This window comes from Candida jiufengensis (genome assembly GCF_024610255.1).
Source record: "Candida jiufengensis strain CBS 10846 chromosome Unknown scaffold1, whole genome shotgun sequence".
Taxonomy (NCBI): Eukaryota; Fungi; Ascomycota; class Pichiomycetes; order Serinales; family Debaryomycetaceae; genus Lodderomyces; species Lodderomyces jiufengensis.
The window spans coordinates 997,552-1,018,715 of record NW_026261562.1 but is presented as its reverse complement, the minus strand read 5'-3'; the positions used below and the strand labels follow the sequence as shown (position 1 = coordinate 1,018,715).

The 21,164-nt window shown below is 25.8% G+C and overlaps 6 protein-coding genes across 6 annotated transcripts; 2 read left to right on the top strand and 4 right to left on the bottom strand. All coding sequences in view use genetic code 12, as the record gives it.

Moving 5' to 3' along the window:
- Positions 1-147: 147 nt before the first annotated feature.
- Positions 148-6,257, bottom strand: KGF54_004217 (uncharacterized protein; the record flags this gene model as incomplete). The annotated part of the gene is made up of 2 exons (XM_051764892.1): positions 148-943; positions 1,285-6,257. The coding sequence occupies 2 exons, from the start codon at positions 6,255-6,257 to the stop codon at positions 148-150; spliced, it is 5,769 nt and encodes a 1,922-aa protein (XP_051618259.1).
- Positions 6,258-6,781: 524 nt separating this feature from the next.
- Positions 6,782-8,605, bottom strand: CPP1 (tyrosine/serine/threonine protein phosphatase; the record flags this gene model as incomplete). The annotated part of the gene is made up of 1 exon (XM_051764891.1): positions 6,782-8,605. One exon carries the CDS (start codon positions 8,603-8,605, stop codon positions 6,782-6,784), a length of 1,824 nt encoding a protein of 607 aa, XP_051618258.1.
- A 2,065-nt stretch (positions 8,606-10,670) lies between these two features.
- CAS1 (ATP-dependent DNA helicase) lies at positions 10,671-12,881 on the bottom strand (the record flags this gene model as incomplete). Its single annotated transcript, XM_051764890.1, has 1 exon — positions 10,671-12,881. One exon carries the CDS (start codon positions 12,879-12,881, stop codon positions 10,671-10,673), a length of 2,211 nt encoding a protein of 736 aa, XP_051618257.1.
- Positions 12,882-13,750: 869 nt separating this feature from the next.
- KGF54_004214 (uncharacterized protein) lies at positions 13,751-14,215 on the top strand (the record flags this gene model as incomplete). Its single annotated transcript, XM_051764889.1, has 1 exon — positions 13,751-14,215. One exon carries the CDS (start codon positions 13,751-13,753, stop codon positions 14,213-14,215), a length of 465 nt encoding a protein of 154 aa, XP_051618256.1.
- Positions 14,216-14,273: 58 nt separating this feature from the next.
- Positions 14,274-14,969, bottom strand: KGF54_004213 (bifunctional thymidylate/uridylate kinase; the record flags this gene model as incomplete). The annotated part of the gene is made up of 1 exon (XM_051764888.1): positions 14,274-14,969. One exon carries the CDS (start codon positions 14,967-14,969, stop codon positions 14,274-14,276), a length of 696 nt encoding a protein of 231 aa, XP_051618255.1.
- A 3,239-nt stretch (positions 14,970-18,208) lies between these two features.
- On the top strand, positions 18,209-21,049 carry KGF54_004212 (uncharacterized protein; the record flags this gene model as incomplete). The annotated part of the gene is made up of 1 exon (XM_051764887.1): positions 18,209-21,049. The coding sequence occupies one exon, from the start codon at positions 18,209-18,211 to the stop codon at positions 21,047-21,049; it is 2,841 nt and encodes a 946-aa protein (XP_051618254.1).
- Positions 21,050-21,164: the final 115 nt, after the last annotated feature.

Here is a 21,164-nt window from a genome sequence, read left to right as displayed (position 1 = left end):
TGATTTTTTTTGGTTGTTTTTATGACTTTATAAGTGTAAATTGATATTCTCGATTTAGTGTATGTTTTTTCTTACTATAAATCAGAGGTACAAGACCAAATCGAAAATTACTAAAAGAAAATTTTACAATCGTTGTCATTATGTACATTACTCAGTTCTATACTTCGGTTTCTGACTACTTTGATTGTTTTTATTAGCAGTACCTCCATTGGATTTGTTATTCTTAAACTGTTTATCGTTCTTAGTAAGTTTGTCATTTTTAAAAGATTTCTTATTAACTCTACCACTACCACCACCACCACTCTTGAATTTATTGAATTTTCCATACTTCTCCTGTTTGGCTTTGGCTCTCTTCTCTTTTTCTTCTTGTTTGGCAATTTTAGCTCTCTCTAGTCTTCTTTCTCTACAATATATTTTACTTTCTCTTTTTTTCTTACCTGGTCTTTTTTTCGATTTGGATTTAGCTTTCGCTAGTATCTCTTCTATTTTTCTATTATGTTCATTTAAATTTATCACTTTGCCTTTAGTTGATGTTATAAAATTTGATTGTGAATATATATCGTCGCTTGTAGTTGCAATTTGTTCAAACTGTGATTTTTGTAAAGGACTATACGATGCGAAATAATAAGATGTTGGTCTTTCATTATTGATTCTTTCTTCTGAATGTTCTCTTAATGAAATTTTTTGTATTGTAAATGGTTGTGATGTTGATCTACCTCTTTCTTCTGATTCTTTAGAGGTATTTGGTTTTGAAGGTGCTAATGATGAAAATAATGGGAATGCAAATTCTTCCTCTTCTTCTTCTACTTTTGCTAAGTCTTCTTGTGGGGTATCTTTGTGATCTACTTCTATAAATTCAAAATCTAAAGATGGTGGAACATATTGATCATTTTCATCAGTTTCTATATCTGAATCTGAATTACATAGCGTTAGCCTACTCGTCCTAATAATTTAACGTTAGTATTTTATCATGAATAGCATTCTAAGCTTTAAAGTACATACTTCTTCTCCCCCATTTATTATATTGATTATCTTTAATAAGTTCTGTTATCAAAAAGTTGGTTCTGAATAATTGTTTTTGATATTTCGATGGGAACAAGCTACCAGTTTTTTTCAAATCCTTTATGTATTTGCAACCAAAAAATCAACCAAAGATTTGCAATTTCTACAAAGTGATCAATAGATTAATAAGAATAAATAAAAAATGTAATCATTAAAATATAAATAATTATACAGCATTAAAAAATTAAAATTGAAATCGTAAACATAAACACAAGGTTTCACCATAATGGATTATTTGTACTTTTTATAGTTCGAACAATATCTTTTCTGTAACTTAAATGTGGTGGGATGAATTTAATAATATCTATATCATCAAATTTACTAGTTTTTGAGTCATCAGTTAAGCTTATTGAGTTCTTTCTTAAGTCATCAAATCCTGTTAAGTTGTCAAGTAATAATTCTATTGATTGAGATTGTTGTAAGTGAGTATATACAAATGGGTATTTATCTTTGAATAGTTGTAAAGCATCTTCGTATTTGATGAATTTAATGAACAAGTTTAAGAACAAATTCTTGTCGTTGTTGTTTATTCCAATGAATTTGTAAAATAATTTCCAAATTTTTAATTTTATATCATTTTCAACAACTATTGAATTTGATGAATTTATTGAGCTTTCAAAATTAGAAATTGGTGATAAGGTAAGTAATGAAATTTGAAGATCTAATACATATTTTTCATCATCAATTATGAACACATAAAGTGGTGAATATTTTGATATTGTTGAAACAGTTGGTTTTGAATTGAATTTAATTTTACGTAATCCAGTAGGGTAAAATTGATAGGTTCTGGATTTATTTTCTTTGTCTTCTTGATTCTTGGTTGAGTTGTTGGTTGTTGGATTTTTGGGAATATCTTTAACTTCATCTTTTTCTTCAACTTCTTCATTGACTTCATCTGCTTGTAATGATGCAGTAGATTCGACATTAACTTCTATGATTTTCTCGTCAGCCTGTTTAGGTTCAGCTTCAGCTATTTTTGGTTCTTCTTCAACCTCTTTCTTCTCCTCTTCAGCTTTCTTCTCTTCCTCCTTCTTTTTAGCTTCAGCTTTCTTTTCTTCTTCTTCTCTTTTCTTCATCTCTTTCTCTTTTTCAATTTTCAAAAACATTTCTTTTCTAGCTTTCTTTTTAGCTTCTGCTTTTTCCTGTCTAATTCTTGCTTCCTCTGCACTCTTAAATTTCTGTTCTTCTTGAGCTGGAGTTAATGGTGGTGGCGATTTAGCTTTTTCAAATACCGCTGGTACTGTTGATGTTGGTGTTGATATTGAAGGTGACGTAGTAGGAGATTCTGAGGTATCAAATTTCACAACTGATTGTTTGATTGCTGGTATAGGTTTGTCGATTCTTGCAGAAGCGTCAATATCCATCTTGTCTTCATTCTCTTTTGTGGATGAATTAAATTTTAATTTTGAGATACTTGAACTTGATTTTGACTTCTTTAAAATATGTTGATCATCATCATTTAAATCATCTTGTTTTCTTTTCTTTCCATCATCATTACTTTTGACTTTCTTCATCTCTAACTTACTATCATTGGTAATTCTTTTATCTTCGTTGCTTTTGATCTTTTTGATATCAGGTTTATTTTGGTTGCCCCTAACTTTTTTAACCTCCAAATTTTCGATAGTTGCATCAACATCTTTATTTTTTGGAATATCTTCGTTTGCTTTTGTCGATTTGGTGTCTTCATCTTTAGTCCTTTCCTCTTCCTTATCTATATTCATTTCATCTTCATTTCTCATTGATGAATTGTTTTGTACCATCTCCTCTTCCTCTGATTCATCAGATACTGGTACAGATGGAGCTCTTGACAGTGGTTTAGATGTGACTCTAGAAGCAACTCTTGAAGGAACAGCAGATATAATTTTAGTACCGCTTTTTTTCTCCATTGATTCTTGAATCAATTCAACTTCTTTTGAATTAAATCTTGATGAATGTTCAGCAATTTGTAATGCATTTAATCCATCTTTTTTTCTCATCTTGAAAGGATCAGCACCCTTTTGCAACAAAGATCTAACAACTTCTAATTGACCACGACCAACACTTGCTAATAATGCAGTAACTCCACACGGACTCTCGGTGTCAATATTATATTGAGTTGGATTTAAACCTAAAATAATATCAATTAATTCAGAATGACCATTCCTTGCAGCAATTATCAAAATATCTGGTTTATCTTCTAAACTATTACCGGAGACGAAAAAATTTGCAACAACTTCTTTATGATTTTCAGCTGCCCATTTAAAAATTCCTTTTCTTTTAATTAGGTCAGCAAAATAATTTTCATTTGGATCATCAATTACAACAAATCTAGAATCTGGAGAAGCACCTTTTGATTGAGCTTTTGAAATTTGTCTATTTGTAATTTTATTGTTTGCAGCTTCTAAAGCTTTAATAATTTCATCATAACCATCTTCATCAGCATGTTCATTATAAATTTTAGTTAATGCAGTAAAACCATCAATATTGAAAATTGTAGGATCGGCATCATTTTTGAGTAACACTTTAACAGTTTCAAGATGTTTATTTTCTGCAGCATCAATTAACGGAGTTTCTGAATCACCTGCTTCATCAGCTTTTGCATTAACATTTGCACCATGATCAATTAAATATTGTACAATTTCAGAGTGACCTTCTAAAGCAGCTTCGTGTAAACAAGTAAAACCACAAAAATCTTTTTCATTTGCATTTGCCCCACGACTTAAAAATTCTTTGACATCTTCAAAACTTCCCTTCTTACATGCTCTTTGTAGTAATGATCTACCACTTGAATCACGTTTAATTTTGTAGGGAGCTTTTTTCATTGATTTTCCTGGAATCAATTTTTTTTCTGGTTTTGGTTTATACTCAGTTTTACTTGCAAAAACTAAATTTTCTTCCTGGTCGTTGTTATTCGTAGTATCCATCTCTTCATCTGATGATTCAACAACTGCTCTTTTTTTCTTCAATTTATGACGATTATCATCAACAGGACTCTTTTTGATTAAGTTTCTACCATGATTCAATCTTGGAGGTGTACCGATTAAGGTTTCAGTTTCAGAAAAATTCACTTCTTCATCATTGTTCTTGTCCTCTTCCTCTATTTCGTCGTTAATTAATGATTTATCCTTATCTGAACTTAAACCAATATCTTTTAAACTAAAATTTCTTTTGATTTTTGAATCATTGATGGGAGATAGTATTGAAGAATCATTAAATGAGTCTTCAATTTTTAATGTAGTATGAGGAGTCATATTCAAATTAGTTTTGAGTGGAGCATCAGGAGGTGTGGCATCTTTAAGTTCATCCATATCAATGTCGTCTTCAGATTTTGTATCTTGTTGCTTATTCTGCTTGGTATTTACTTCATCATTTTCTTCTTTATCTTGCTCGACTAAAACTGGTCTTTTCTCTAATGCAATTTCATTTGGCGTATCCTCAATAGTTTTTTGATCTTTCTCCATTATTGCAGATTCTTCCTTTACTTCATCTATATGAACTTGCTCCATGTTATCACTACTATCTGCTTTTTTATTCGACCCTAATTCTGCTTCTTTGTCAATATCTTTTTTGTTCATATTTAGTTTGGGTTCTGTCATTTCCTTTTTTGAATCTATTTCCATCGCATCTTCATCTTTCTCCTCAACAATATGTTCATCAGATACATGTTCTGGTTTAGACTCTTCATCTTGTGTTGTATTGACTGTAGATTCAACTGATGATTTATCTTCATTTTTGGTTTCTTTAAACTCTGACTTTGTTTCATCTTTCATTTCAACATCTTTCGTCTCATCATTTTGTATTGCTTTGTCATCATCTGCCTTTTCTGCTTTCGTAATTACTGATGAATTCTCTTCGATTAGGTCTGGATTTTTAGTAGTCTTCTCTTCATCAATTTTCTTTTTCTCTTTTGATAATTTTAAATAATCATTGAATGATGTCTTTTTAATTCCAGATGGTGAACGTGATGCATTAGATGATTTTGTAGATGATATGTTTGAATCTGTTGAATCCGTTGAGGTTTGATCAATTATTGTTTTCTTAATTGGTTGTAGATCTTTACTAGGTTTGTTTTCTGATTTTGAATCTTTTTGTACTAGCTGTGTGGATTTAGGTATTGTCGATTTTTTTTGTAAGTTGGAAGAATCTTTTTCAATATCTGATTCTGGTTTGATTGACAATTTGTTGGGAATAAATTTATTATCTTCACTTTCGATTTTTGGTGTAGTAGAATCAGATTTGCCTCTCGGTATCAAGAACGATTTTTTAGGCTCTTCTTTTTTAACGGATTTATCACCAATAGAAGCTTTCCTAGCTAATTCTTTATCAAAATTAGATAGTTCACCTCCATAATTTGAGCCAATACTATCCACAGAACTATTTCTCTTTGACTCCGACTGTTTTAAACTACTAATACTAGATAGTGATGATCTTTTGGACTCGAATTTTTCTTTTATAGGTTTATCTAGACTTGATTTTCTTGATGATGCAAGTGATGATGGATTTTTGGTGGTTGTTTCCCAACTTGATTTTCTTGATTTTGAAATATAACTAGATGTGGTGGTTGTTGGTTTTTCTAATGGGTTTGACATTCGTCTTTCGTCTTTGAATGATGAAAGAGGATCAGTTGCTGGTGATCGTTCTTTAATGTATGAAGATGATGAATCTGGTGATGCTTGTCGTTTAAACGAATAATCTTTTCTATAATTTCCGTAAGATGTTGAGCTAGTGGCTAATCCAGTTCTTGATATAAATTTGTCGTTTTTTGTTGGATCTGGATATTTTGTTGATGATGAAGTTGTTGTTGTTGGTGAATATTTATCATTTCTTCTTCTTATACTATTTGCACTTATTGGGGTATTTCCTGATAAACTTGAGGTATAATATGAATTTGAAGTTGATCGTATTCCATTTCCTCCATTTGTAGGGTTAATGTTGGAGCTATAATACGAACTTCCACTATTTGATTTTATTGGATTTGAAGTTTTCGAAGTATATGAATCATTATATCGAGACTTATAACCAGATCCAATGTATACATCTCTTCTTCCACCTGTACTAGGGGCTGTATTTGATGCAGAAGTGGTTTGATACTGTGGTTGAGTTGTAGATGATGATGTAGACTTTGAGTCGTTTTTCAGTTGTTCGTGTAATTTTCTTGATGAATTTGATGAGTTATATCTTGGAGTATAATGAGATTTGTTTCCATCATATGACATTTCTTGATATATTAATGAACCGTTTGGTGATTATTTGGAATATATAATATAGTAGTTGTTGTAAGTTATGCAAAGTTATTTGGTATGACTAGTTTTGTATTATTTTAATTTACTTTTTATTTTGACGTATGTTTTTATTGAGTGAAGTGTGGACAATCAATATTAAACGCTAATTTGTATCATCCAACTAATCAACTTTGATGGCTTTTCAATGTAATGTTGTAGGTTTATGAACAGTAATAATTAATTTGTAATATAGATGGTTGCCTAATTCTTGATAGATATTCATTTTTTGTTCAAATTATATAAGTCGTGTAAAGTGGTCAATTTGTAAATCCTATAACAAGCACATTTTTGCAACCATACAGAATAAGAAAAAGTGAGCTTTACGTAGAGTTTACAATTTTTTAAAGATCTCATAACTATCATAACTAGTATATTAAACAAAACAATAGAACTAAAAATATAAAAATAAAAAGTACACAAACAATAACATTTAGAAGATAACCAGCCTAATAACTTTTTTAAATTCCAATCAGAGAAGGAGGAGATTGATTCAAAATCTGATTAGTAGTAAATTCAGATTTATTATTCAACTTATCACCAAATTCCATTAATTCAAATATCAATGACATATTAGGACAAATCCTATCACATTTCTCAATCACTACACCTGGGGCTGTTGTTGTACCATTTTTAAGCATTTCATAAGCTTCATTAACTCCTAAATCGAATTTTTTCATGAAATAACCTACTACTACACATGCTGATCTTGATACTCCACATTGACAATGAACTAAGATTTTTAAGTTTTTGTTGTAAAAGGAATCGATTTTTTCAATTAAGTAGTTTAAATCCTTGGATATTGATGATGTATGTGACCAATCTATTTGAATGTATTCTTTGTAATTTGGTTTTTGATTATGTAATAAATGTGACAAGTTTGTACATTCTTTTGCAACATTTATTATTAGGTTGTATTCATTTATATCTATTTTATTTTTGGGATCTGAATACAAAAATATTAAATTGTTCAATACATTTCGTGGACCATTTGGGTATGCATTGATCGATGTTGATTCTTGTAATTCTTCTGGCATATTGAATTTGTTGGAGTTATATGTAATATTTTGTGATGTACTTTGATCATTACTGAAGGAATTTTCACTTATAACTTGATCATTACTTGATTTATTATTTACTTCATCTTTATTGAAACTTGTTTCCAAAGGTGATTCTATTGACATTTTCTTAATATTTCTCGATAATTTTGTAGTTGGTGTTGAAACATTATGTAATTGAGTATTTGAAATTATTGGACTTTGTAATCTTGGTGGTGTTGACAATGGCAGTAATTTTGATGCTCCTATAGCAAAAGGTGGTTGTACTGGAGGTATTATTCTTTCATTCAATATATCATTATGATCTGTTTCCTTCATATCACTTATTGATGAAATTGAATCATATTCTGCAAGGTTATTATTGTTATTATTGGTATAAGCCAATGGTGGAAATTTATAATTTTCATTTGAAGGTTGTGATTGTTCAATTGAAGAAGGCTGTGAGTTATTTAAATGTTCTTGTTGATGAATTTTTGGTGGCTGAATTGGAGTATGAGTAACTTCGGGGGTATTTAAAGCTCCTTCACTATATACTAAATGTGAAGTCAATTGTGGTGGTGGTTGTATAAAATTTATAGATTGTGATCTTGTAGGTGAATCAATAGATTCTGACATTGAAAGTTTATTTCTTTTGGATAATAAATTTGATTTTTGGTTATTTTGTTGTTGTTGTGATTTTGTTGTAGAGTTATTTGGTGTTGATGAACCATTTGAATCATTTAAATTTAATGATAAATTTTTCATATTTCTATTCTGATGTAATGAATTTAATTTTCTTGAATGTTTTGGTGAATAATTGATTAATCCAGGTGATGAAGGTATTGAACCATTTGAAGATACAGAAGATATAGATGATTGATAACCATGTGATAATACATTAGTTGGTGGTTTTTGTAAAGAATAAGATGAATCTGATATTAATGAATCTTGATGTTGTTGAATTGAAGAATCTATATGATTATGAATTTCAGGGTGATTTCCATTTTGAAGATCTACTTCTGACATTTGATAATCATTTGAAGAATTTGGTTGATGATTAACTTTAGAAGGCGTTATTTTGGTTTGGGTGTTTAAATTTTTTACTGGTGATGAAGAAGGTGATCTTAAATTTGAATCATTATTTGATGAAGTTTCAAAACTGAACTGTCGTTGATGATTTAAATATATTTGATTATTATTTTTATATAGAGTATCATCTTTATTTATTAAATTTATATTCTGAGTCATATTTCCATAGTATTTTGAATTATTTAGTGGTGAATTTATCTTTTTGGTATTAGTTTTATGAGTTTTATAATTATTAGATAATTTATTAGTTTTTGATCTATAATTGTTTGTTGTTGTTGTTGTTGTTGGTGTAGTACAATATATAATATTTGACATAAATGATGATTAAAATTAAAGAAAAATAACTATTTGAAGACTTTTTAAACTATTGATCTATAATTTTGGTTGTAATTAAAAATAAACGTTGTTAAAAATTTGATCCAAACTTTTTATCTGATATGAAGAAATGGTTGAAATAGTGTTTGATATTTAAACCTTATTATTGTTCTATTATATATTAACACTTTTTCAATGATTTTGTTATTATTATTATGTTGTTGTAAAGATACAATAACCCTCTTGATGAATGATAAAAATAGTTTTAATCAAAAATCAAAATTTATTTTTATTTTTAGTAATTAATTAATTTTTTTTTTAATTATTACACAAATAATTATTAAATTAAATTAGAATTAAATTAAATTAGTTTTTACGTGTTTTAAACAAATATTTAATTAAATTAAGATGTTTCAATCAAACATGTAAGATTAATTAACAACCTTATGAAAGAATTAATGATGAGTAGTCGTATCAGTGCAGTTTAACTGACAATAAATAAGGATGGAATAAATTACAAATTTAGAAAAAAAGTAATAATATAAAATAATTTTCAAAATTCTATTATTGAAGAAAGGGCAAGATTTAATATTTAATAATATTAATAATTAATTCAGTAACAAGTAAGTTGTAAAGTAAAACTTGAGAAAATGTATAATAAATTAAACAAGATGAAAATTGTAAAGTAAAACTTTGTTAATTTTAAACGAATTTCAGTAATTATCAAACACAATCAAAGAATAATAAGATTTAATTTAATGGAAATACATTAAAATATACAATAATAAAAACTAGTTGAGTAAAACAATAAAAGTGCTCATAGTCTGATAATATTATAATTCATCTGTTACTCTAAGCATACTTTCGTATCAATTTGAAATTTTTAACAAGGAAGAATGTAGGACCCATTACGTGTACAGGGCGGTAAAAATAATTGTTTAAATGAAAATGATGAAGTAAAAAAGATCGAGGAAATGATAAGTAAAAAAAATTCTTCAAACTTACTTACTTACTTTGCCTTAATTATAAAAAGGCAAGACCTAAAAAAATAAGTAAGGACAAATAATGACATAATTCATATCAATGTCTTACAGCTTCATGAATTTTTCAGTCAAATTAAACATTCTAATTTAAAACGTCAAAATTTAAAAATATTAAATTTTACTTGTGATAAATTTTCAAAAATTGCTTTTTTCCTTGAGTTAAGTTATTACTATGAAACAAAATGATTAAAACAATAACTTCTAATGAAATATTTAATTAATCATACATTATTTCCTCCTTTTGTTTTTCTTAAATTGCAACAATAAACGTAAATTTGTTTATGTCCGATACTTTTAAATTGATGTAATTCTTAACATGGCATCAATTTTTAGTAACTAGGTAAAATCAATACTGTCCAACATCAATCCAAATCAACTAATTTGATATTTAAAAATTCGATCGAATTGTCAGAGAATATGTATTCATTTAAATCTAAAAATAGAAATTTTAGAATTTAGACTATCTAATTTCTTCATCTTTGAGTAATGTATAAAAATGTTCCCCTTAAATTTGTACCTTATAAAAATATTCTTATTATATACAGTAATTTTAAAATTTTTCACAGATTTACAATTTTAATTTTTACTTTTTATTCAAATTTATGTTAAAAGTAAAAGTTTAACTCCACTCTTTAATTTGCCTCATTTTCAAGAATTGCTAAACTTTTTATTACAAATTCAAATAGTTTTATTAGAAGAGATTACTGAATTGGAATTATTTATATAGAAACTATGCTATTTAATTTTATTGTAACCTTTTATATTAAGAAACAAGTATCATCAAGACACTTTACATATTATGTAGAATTGAAACACCAAAACCATTAAATTAACCATTACCAACTTCTAAAACTACTCCTTTTTTATTAATTTTTAACATTAGATTCCAAATATTCAGATATATTATTAATCATATCAATTTTTTTAACAGCAGGTTTAATATCAGGATAATGATTTTTACGAAATTGTTTTAATTGATCCATATTAAAATTATTTAAATTATTATTTTTCCATGCTATTAATACTTCTTCAATTGTTATTTCTTTTATAAATTTTTTGGTTTTAGGTGGTGGTGGTATATGTGATTCTTTTTCTTGTGATGTTATATCTTCTGTTAATTTTTGAATTTTTGATAAAATTTCTTTTATTAATTGATGATTTTCTGGAGTTAGATTTTTTTTTATTGAAATTAATTGTTTAAAAGTTTCATCATTTTTAGCTAACAATCTATTAGTTGGTAAAAATGGTAATTGTAATAATTCATGTTTTATAACTTTATAATAATAATTTAATGATGGATTTGGATAATTTTTTGGATCATATGAATCAATTTCAAAATTTTTGATTAGATTTTTAAAATCTTCAACTAATGGTTGATTTATTTTTGGTTCTTCTTTATTAACATATTGAATATAATTAGAAGGTAATGATCTAAAATCATCTACCCATGGTAATTTACATAATAAAAACCCTTGAGGTAAATTAATTTCTTCTTTTAATCTATTTGATCCAAAAGTTTGTGTAGGATACATTGCATATAAATGAGGTTTTGAATTTGATCTAATACATCCAACAACAACAATATATTGTTTTAATTTCAAAGTTGATCTATATAATGATGCAAAAGTTTTTAATGAATTTGTAAAACCACCTTGTTTTGATGATATTGTTGTATTAAACCCATTATATAAATCAGCACTTATAAATACTGGAGTTGAACATATATATGAAGGATTGAAATGTTCTAAATCTCTGAAACCAATAACTTTTAAATATGGTGCTTTTGAATAAGATAATGAGATTGTATTATCATCATCTTCATTTTCTATATCATCTGGAAATTCAATTTCATCTTCTTTTTTAACTTTTTTGGTATCGTCATTTTTCAATCTATGATCAAATGTGAAATTTCTAATAAATTCAAGTTGTTCTTGATTTAATAATAATACATCATTATCACCACCTAATTCAAATCCTTTCATAATCCCAGATTCTTGTTTTCTTTCAGATAATGATAAATTTCTATCTTTTTTCATTTCAATTTTTGTTTGATTATTAGCATCAATTAAATCTGAATCAATATAAACTTTTTTAATTTCTTCATTTTTAGTATATAATTGAATTTCAGATTTTTTAATTTTTTCATGTGAATATAAAGTATAACCTTTTATATTACAGCCTAAATTACCACCAATTGATCCATTATCACTTAAAATCAAACTACATGAAAATTGAACTCTTTTGATATTTTGAATATTTAAAATCCTTTTTTTAATTTGATTACTTAATATAGGTTGTTGGTACATTGAATTCCTAGTTTTACTTGAAGTGGTTGAATCAAATCCATTAGTACCATTTGATGGTTCTAATTTTATTTTCTTATCTTCTTTATATTCATCAACTTTTAAAAAATTAGTATTTGAAAAAATATCAATAAATTTATCAAATTTAAATGGTGATGAAGGATCATAACTTATAAAAATTGGATCAATTTTAAAACCAAATCCATCAAAATCATCAATTGATCTTTTTAAATTCTCTAAAGTAGATTCTTTTTTAAATGGTTGATCATTATTCGTAATCCAAATCATTCTTCTCTTGTTAAATTCTTTCTTACCTGTAAATTGATTAATCATTTTACTTAATATTGAATTTAATTCAGATTCTTCTTCCATTGGTTTATATTTAAATATTGTTGATAAATCTTCATTATTAACTAATAAATCATTTAATCTAATCATATTTGTTAAATTTAAAACATTTAATCCAAATAATGAATTGAAAGTAGGTAAACCCAAATTTTTTAATGGCTTAATGGTTGCACAATTATAAAAATAAATTCCAATTCCAGTATTTCTTGAATTTATAATTAATTCTTGCATTAATTCATTAATACTTGTTAAAATTTCTTTTAATTGTGATGTTTGATTTAATTCATTTTGAGGTTTTAATAAATTTGGTGTAATATCAATTAAAAAAGTTATTGCTTCACGAATTTCAATTTGTTTATATTGCTCTCTGTTGTTTGGATCATCATCATCGTCATCATCATTAAAATGATGATATGATGAACTCATATTGACTTCAAGTTGAATGTGGTTGTAAATAAAATTAAGACGTGTATCAGATATTTTAAACTACATAGTTTTAAAGTTTTGTTTTATTTATAAATGGTATTTCATTTTGTGTAGTTTTTGAGATCATACTAACAAACTTCAAACACTCTTTCATCAATATTAAAACAATGAATTGGAAGACTAGTATGGCTTGAATGTAGTGCTGAAAGGTTAAAGAACTTGTAAAACTGCTCTGCCAAAAACCCTTTAATCTCACTTTTTCTAGTCAACTTAATTCACCTCTCCACATTTTGATTGTAAAAATACAAATACACCCAGAAAGAAAAGCTGAAAAATCGAAAACTTTTCAATTGTATCAATTGCATATACAAAAAATACTAACTTGCTTTTTGCTATGTCTTTCATTCTGAGAATAAAGGGCTGGTTTCAATTTTTCGGATTTAAATTTATATTTTCAAAAATTGGTTGCTAATTTGGTACCAAACTCTAAGGAAATAACAACCCATTCCTTATATCATATATCTCAAATCAAATTTGACTTTTCTCAAAGCAGATACTTAAACCATCTAGTTTATGCTCCAGATGAATATATAGATTAACAGACCCTATAGTTTACCTAACACCCTCCAACAGTATTGTTGGTTGCAAATTATATACCCATGTGCGTGAAATCCTTGATCTGCGTTAAATCAAAGCCTGCAAAAAATATAATATCTTGGTTGTAAATATTTATCCGTTTATTGCGTTAAAATCAAATCAGTTTATCAGATCAATTTCAAACCTTAAATTAATAATAACATCTACAACAAATTCATTCTAAAATCAAATACTTCCTTCATAAATGTATATATAACAGCTACCATAAGAAAATGTCAATTCAATTCATATTAGTATTAAATAGACAAGGAAAATCTAGATTAGTTAAATGGTTTAATAATTCAATAACAATTCAACAAAAGCAACAAAATATAATAGATATTCACAGATTAATATCAAGTAGAGATTCAAAACATCAATCAAATTTTGTATTATTTAATCAATCACAAAAAAATCAACAACAATCATATAAGTTATGTTATAGAAGATATGCTGGACTTTATTTTATTATAGCAATAGATTTAGAAGAAAATGATCTAGTTTATTTAGAAAGTTTACATTTTTTTGTTGAAATCTTGGATACTTATTTTAATAATGTTTGTGAAGTTGATTTAATTTTTAATTTTTATAAATTATATTATATTTTAGATGAAATTTATTTAGGTGGAGAAATTCAAGATATACTGAAATCTAAAATTTTAAATAGATTAGAGAAATTAGATATGTTAGAATCTTGAATATATATATGTATAAATGGGAGTTGGAAATTTACGTTGATAAATTTTGTATTTGTAATTATTCTATACGTTTTATTGGATTATTTGTTAATTTATTACCATTAATATCTTCAATCATTTCCCAAATTAAATTAGTAACAGTTTCAATATTCATATTATTAACATCTATAATTTTTATTGAATCATCACCTTTTAAAATTTCATCATTTAATACTTTAAGAAATGCCTTTTTAACATCTTGTTGAAATTGTTCTTGTTCATATCTTTCATTACCAAAACCTTTTCTTTTAGCAATTTCTTCTGGATTTAAAGTTAAAAATAAAGTTAAATCAGGTTTTGGTAAACCTTTATCTGGTGTTAATAACCATTCAATATTTGATAAATTTATTTTGGAATTACTATCTGATATTTTATTTTCATTAGTTTTTTGGTCTGTATTATTTTTAGCTAATGTATATGCTAATCCTGAATAAATATATCGATCTAATATAACAAAATATTCATCATTTAATAACTTTTCAATTTCTTCATTTAATTCCCATCTATTTGCTGAAAATAATAAATGAGCTGATTGATCATTTAATTTAAAATCTGGATTTGTTAAGTATTCATTTATTAATTGTCCTATTTTAGTTGATCTTTCTGGAAATTTAATTAATTTTGATTTAGGGAATTTTTTACGTAATTCTGAACATTGAGTTGATTTACCAGTTCTATCTAATCCTTCTATTAGTATTAATTGACCTCTTGGCATTGTATATTGTAATTATTATATGGATATGCCAATGTATTGATTGATATTTTGGTTGGTAATATTGATGAACTTATAAGAATAATATTTAGACCAAATTAAACGCGTTTAAGTAAGAGAGAAAGATGAAATTAAAAGTTTATTCTAGAATAAAAGCAATGGAAATATGAAACAAACAAATAATCAAATAATCAAATAATCAATACATTACTCTCAACAATAGACATTTAATCAATAATAATGATAAATATAAAAGGGATTATGACCGAGAGAATCAAAGTTTAACTCATCAACCGGAGATACACCCTTTTTTTCAATTTTATTCTCCAATAACCATCATGTCTCAAATTCATATCTAAAAGAGCGCAATGTCTTCCTGTAACTTCAAAAAAAAAATTACAACGATAGAATTTTATATTTGTCAACGGCTATCAAGTTCATCAAATTTACAGTTGAAAAACGACGCCATTGAGATGGATTGGTTTGAATAAAAAAGAAGAAATATAAAGGAGATGGTTGTAAATAATTTTTTTCTCGTTGTTTATTAAAGCTATACATACTTAACAACTAGAGAGACGTGTACTTCGACCTAATTTGACTTCAAAGCTAAAACGAATTTTAAAGCGAGAGAAAAACTTTAGGTATTTAAAAGTCACAAGATCTTTAATATTCAAGTTTACTTATTAATTAATAAACAAAGTAATACAAAGAACAGAAAAATATTTATTCATTGAATTTTATAGCCGATCTACAACGGCTTTATTAACAGAATATCTATTTATAAATTGATTTCATCACTAATTAAACTTTTATAGTGATTTAAAAACTTATAATTTGATATAGATCCAAAATAACATAAATTAAAAAGCTAACCTTTAATCTTTTAATTAGGTAATTATTATTACTTTATATGGTTAATTAATTGATTTATTTAGAACAGTAGTAATAGAAAAAACGTTCAGTACAGTAGAAAAAAAAAAAATCAAAACCCTTTGAAAAAAAAAAAGAATATTTAAATTTTGAAACACAATAATAAATAAATAATAAATAACAAAGAATAATTTCAAATTTTTATTTAAACCAATGTACATACATGACAAAAAAACAATTGAAGTATAATTGAAAGAGAAGAATAGTCTTTGATCTGAATAACTGTTTGCTTTTTTTTCTCTCTCAATCAAAGCAGTATTAAATAGGCGGAGTAGACAAAAGTTAATATTAACCGACTGTTGTTGTTTCACTAAAATTTTCTGGAGTGCAGATTTTAAATGGTTTCTGAGTAAAAATTAGATTTTACTTACCGATTCTATCTTAAATTTGTTTCTTAATTTAGAAATGTTCGTTTTTTATTGATTTTATTACAAGCATAAAGTTCGTAAATTGATATGGTAGTATATAATATTAATATTGCAGTATTTCATATTCCTCAATGTACGTAACAATTATATAAACAACCTACTACAATAGAACTAGATTTCGAGGTGACTACTAGTATTATTATTTGTAGATGTTATTTATTTTATTGTAATTTTTATTAGTTGTTATTGCTTTTATAATATTTAAATTCTATCATTTGAAATTAAATTTTTACATAGATTAGATTTATACAATATACAAATTGTCATCTCTTGAATCTTTCCAAATAATAATTGCTAAATATTTACTTTTCAATCTTTATAAAATTCGAGATTTCTAAGATCATTGATCTATTACTATACGTTATGGCGATATAAATAAGAGCATAAAAATTATAATCAATAATATTGTAAGTAACAAATTTTGGGACAACGGAAATTACGGTGGGAAAGTTTCAATTATAAATAATTCGACCGTATAAATTCGGGATTAATATCTGATATTCTTATTAAGCTATATCTTTCCTTGATTGTACTTGTTTGAATTGGGTCTTTTTATCATCATAAAAAAGGGCTTTACAATAAACCATAATGAGGTATTAATCTTTTACTTTTTAGTAAATTATTCAATAAATAAATATTATATATTTTACTTCATTGACTTTGTGCTTTTGATTCTTTTTTATTAACATTAAAAAAGAATTTATTTTTACAATAAATTTGATTTTGCTACAATTAGATTAATTGACTTGAATTACTTAAAATCAATATTTAAATTAATCAGATTTGTAGTGTTACTTTTTGATTCAATTCAACTTTGATCTCATTAATATTAGATTATGAAATGAATTATATTTACTTAAAGTATTAATGCTATAGAACTTAGTATAATAATAAATTCTTTTATTAATGAATGTTTTATTTTAATACAATTAACATTAAAACATAAATATTAAAATATTTATTATTAGTTTTCTCGAGAAATTTTTTAATATTGATTGCTTAATTATTATTATTATTATTATACAAAAAAATTAATTTATAATTCTAAATTTTTTACAACACTTTTTCTTCATGAATTAATCAATTACAACATTTTTATATATTTCTAACTTATTTATTCATTCACTTATAATTAAAGATAGATTAGTACTTGAATTTAGCTATTTCAATCATTTTAATTTTTGCATATCCTCTATCAATTTTAGCTAATTTTCATTATGTCACAACATTTAAAAATAATTTCAAGTATGTTTTTTTTCTTTCTTTATATCAATTGAATAATTATGGAGAAAAAAGTGAAAAAGTGTCAGAATATTACATTAATTTACATTCAATAAATAAAAAACTTTCAACATCATCATTTATAAAATTCGAAACTGGAAATAATTTTTAAAAGACTACTATTGTTAATCAATTAAGGAGATCAATTTCAATTGAAAGTGTCAAATATTTTATATTTCCATAACTACATCGTGTATTGAAAATAAATTATTTTATTCTTATTATTATTAAATTTAAGAAATTTATTATTCAATATAATTTTACGAACTAAATTAAAAAAATTTAATTAAAATTATTATATTTTAATATTTAGAATAATTTATAATAAAGGCTATTAAAGAAAAATATTACATTCATATATTATATACAAATTTCATTTGGAATTGAAATTCTTGGGTTAAATTATAAAAAAAATTATAAAACTGATTAAATCAAGTTGTATTATTACAATAATAATATTCACTAAAGAAACTTCAAGTTATCGACAATTAAGAAAAATTTAATTATTGCATTGATATCCTAATCATTATCATCGGATATTTCAATCAAAGATAGCTATCATAATCTATTGTTGATTTCTGACACTTTTTTTCACATTTCAATATGCCATCATCATTTAAATCTGATTATATTTTACTAACAACAACTCTTATAGTTGGTTCAAATCCAAATTTATCATTTTATTCATGGAGATTAAATCAATTAGATTCTATTGAATTATCTATTATAAATCCAGAAATTGATTCATCATTCCCAATACAGTTTCAATCATCACTGTTAGGTTCATCACAATTAAAACCTCAATTTTTATATAAATCTATTCAAAATATACCTACAAATAAAAAGTTTGATGTAATATTATTAAGTTGTAATACATTACAAGATTTTCAAGTGATATGTAGTCAAATTAATAATTTATTAGATGAAAAATCAGTTATCATAGTTGAATCTACAGGTTATATAAATTTAGAACCATTTATATCAATGAATTTATCTAAAAATTCATCAGTTTGTGTAATGTCAATAATGAATGAAAGTGATACACGTAAAATATCCACCAACAAATATCGTCATCAAATTAGAAACAATGATACAAGAATATATTTTGGTACAACAACATCAACTGGAAAATTAAATTCAAATTTTAATTATCAGAAATTTTACAAGATTTTACAAAATATTCAAGAACAAAGTAATAATGCAATAACTTTATTAAAAAGTAGTAACTCTAAAGAATTTATGACATATCAATGGAAACTAGCAATACCTAGAATAGTTTTAAATCCTATAATGGTATTATTTGAAATTAAATTCCCAGAATTACTAAAGAATCAAATATTATCAAAACCATTAATCACGGGGTTAATAAATGAATTATTCAAATTAATTAAGAAAATGGATTGTAAATTAGTTAAAGGGTTTGAAAATGAAGCAAATTTATTAAAAAGTTGGTGTAACATTTATCCTGTAACTAAATCAAATGAAAACTATATAAATTCACCAATATTATTTTATAATTTTTATCATTCATATAATCTTGATCTTGATTTGTTATTATTACAACCAATATTATTAGGTGACGATAATGGCATAAGAACTCCATATTTAGAAAACCTTTATTCAATGATGTGTCAATATAATAATATAAATCAAGACTCTGCAATTTTTTTCAAAAGAAAAGTTTTGAATGAACCTGATCAAAATAAATTATTACAACTCACAAATTTAGATGAAGAAATTAAAATAAAACTAGATAAAGAAAAACAATTAGATGCTATATTGCAAGATAATGATAAAAAAAGATTAAAACAAGATAATGATTTAAGAATTCAAGAAATTAATTTAAAATCAATTCAACAAAAAATTATAGATGTCGAATCAAAATTATCAAATATAAATTATGAATTTGAAAAAAAATCAAAATCTTTAGAATTTGAACATGAATCAAAATTTAAACAATTAAATGTAGAATACAATCAAAAATTGAAAGATTTGGAATCAAATTTCCAAAAACAAAAGTTACATAATGGAGATTTACTGGTTCCTGTTCAACAAACACCACCACCAGCTCAAACTCAACAAAACACCAACAATTATAGAGATTCAATAATGACACAAGATGGTTTAGCTGATTTGAAACATATTGTTCAATATGGTGCTACATTAAATGGTGAATCTTCTCAACAACAATTACAACCACCAATTCAACCACCAGGATTATCGAAAATACCAAGTGATAATAATTCAGAAGTATTTGTTGATACTACAAATGGTGAATTACCTCCACATATAATACAAAAAGAAATGGAATTAAGAAGAAGAGAAGAAGCTTTAAGATCAAGAGAAAGAAGAAGTAGTAATGGAGGATATTCTCAACCACCTCAACAATACCAACCACAGCAACAACCATATAATTATAATCAACAACCACAACAACCGTACAATCCACAACAACAAAGACCATATAATCAACCACAACAACAACAATATGGTCCACCACCTAATGCAATGTATTCAGATCAACAACCACCTCATGGTTTACCTTCAGGTGGATTACCACAAAATCAATTCCCACCACCATTAAAACAAAATGGATCAATGACAAATATGAATAAATATAATCAATATCAACCACAAATGAATGGAAGTTATAATCAGCCACAATATCAACAGCAACCACCACATCAACAACCAAGAAGATTAAGTTCAATGCCAGGTGGAGTCAATAGTTTCCATGATTATCAACAACAACAACATTATAATATGCAATTACAACAACAACAAAATCCTCAACAACAATATCAACAATCAAATCATTCAAGTTTTAATAATGCAGCACCAATTGATCCATTTTTAGAAGGCAGATTTAAATCAAATCCTAAAAAATCAAATCGTAGATCTCAAATGCCCATATTATCTGGTAACTTAGATGGGTTTGATGTTGGAGGTAGAGGTGGTATGCCACAACCAGGTACAAGAAAATCAATGAATGTATCTCAACAATTAAATTCACCACCGCAACCAAGAAGATCATCTAGTAATCCAATACAATTGAATTTACCACAACAACAATTACCACCACAAATTCTTCAACATCAACAATCACAGCAAAATTTACAATTAAATGAAAATCCATCATCAACAACAAATACTCATTCGAATTCAAATTCAAATTCAAATTCAAATTCAAATTCAAATTCAAGTTATTTACAACCTCCAAATATGAATAGTTCACTGTCTTCAACTAATACAAATGATACTCCAACCACTCAGATACATGAAAGTGATGAACATTTACAAGTTCCATTTAACAACAATAATAATAATAATAACAGTGTTAATAATAATGGTCAATTGGCTGCTCAACCTTTAGGTGGAATTGCTGAATCTAATACTGCTAATGTTGAAAAAAAGAAGAAAAAAAAATTCTTTGGTAGGGGTTAGACTTCACTGAACATAATGAGACAAAAACAAAAGATTTAAGAGAATGTTGAATTAAAAACCATATATATCATATCGTCTGAATTTTTGAAAGTTTGAAGTTTGTTGAATAATTAAT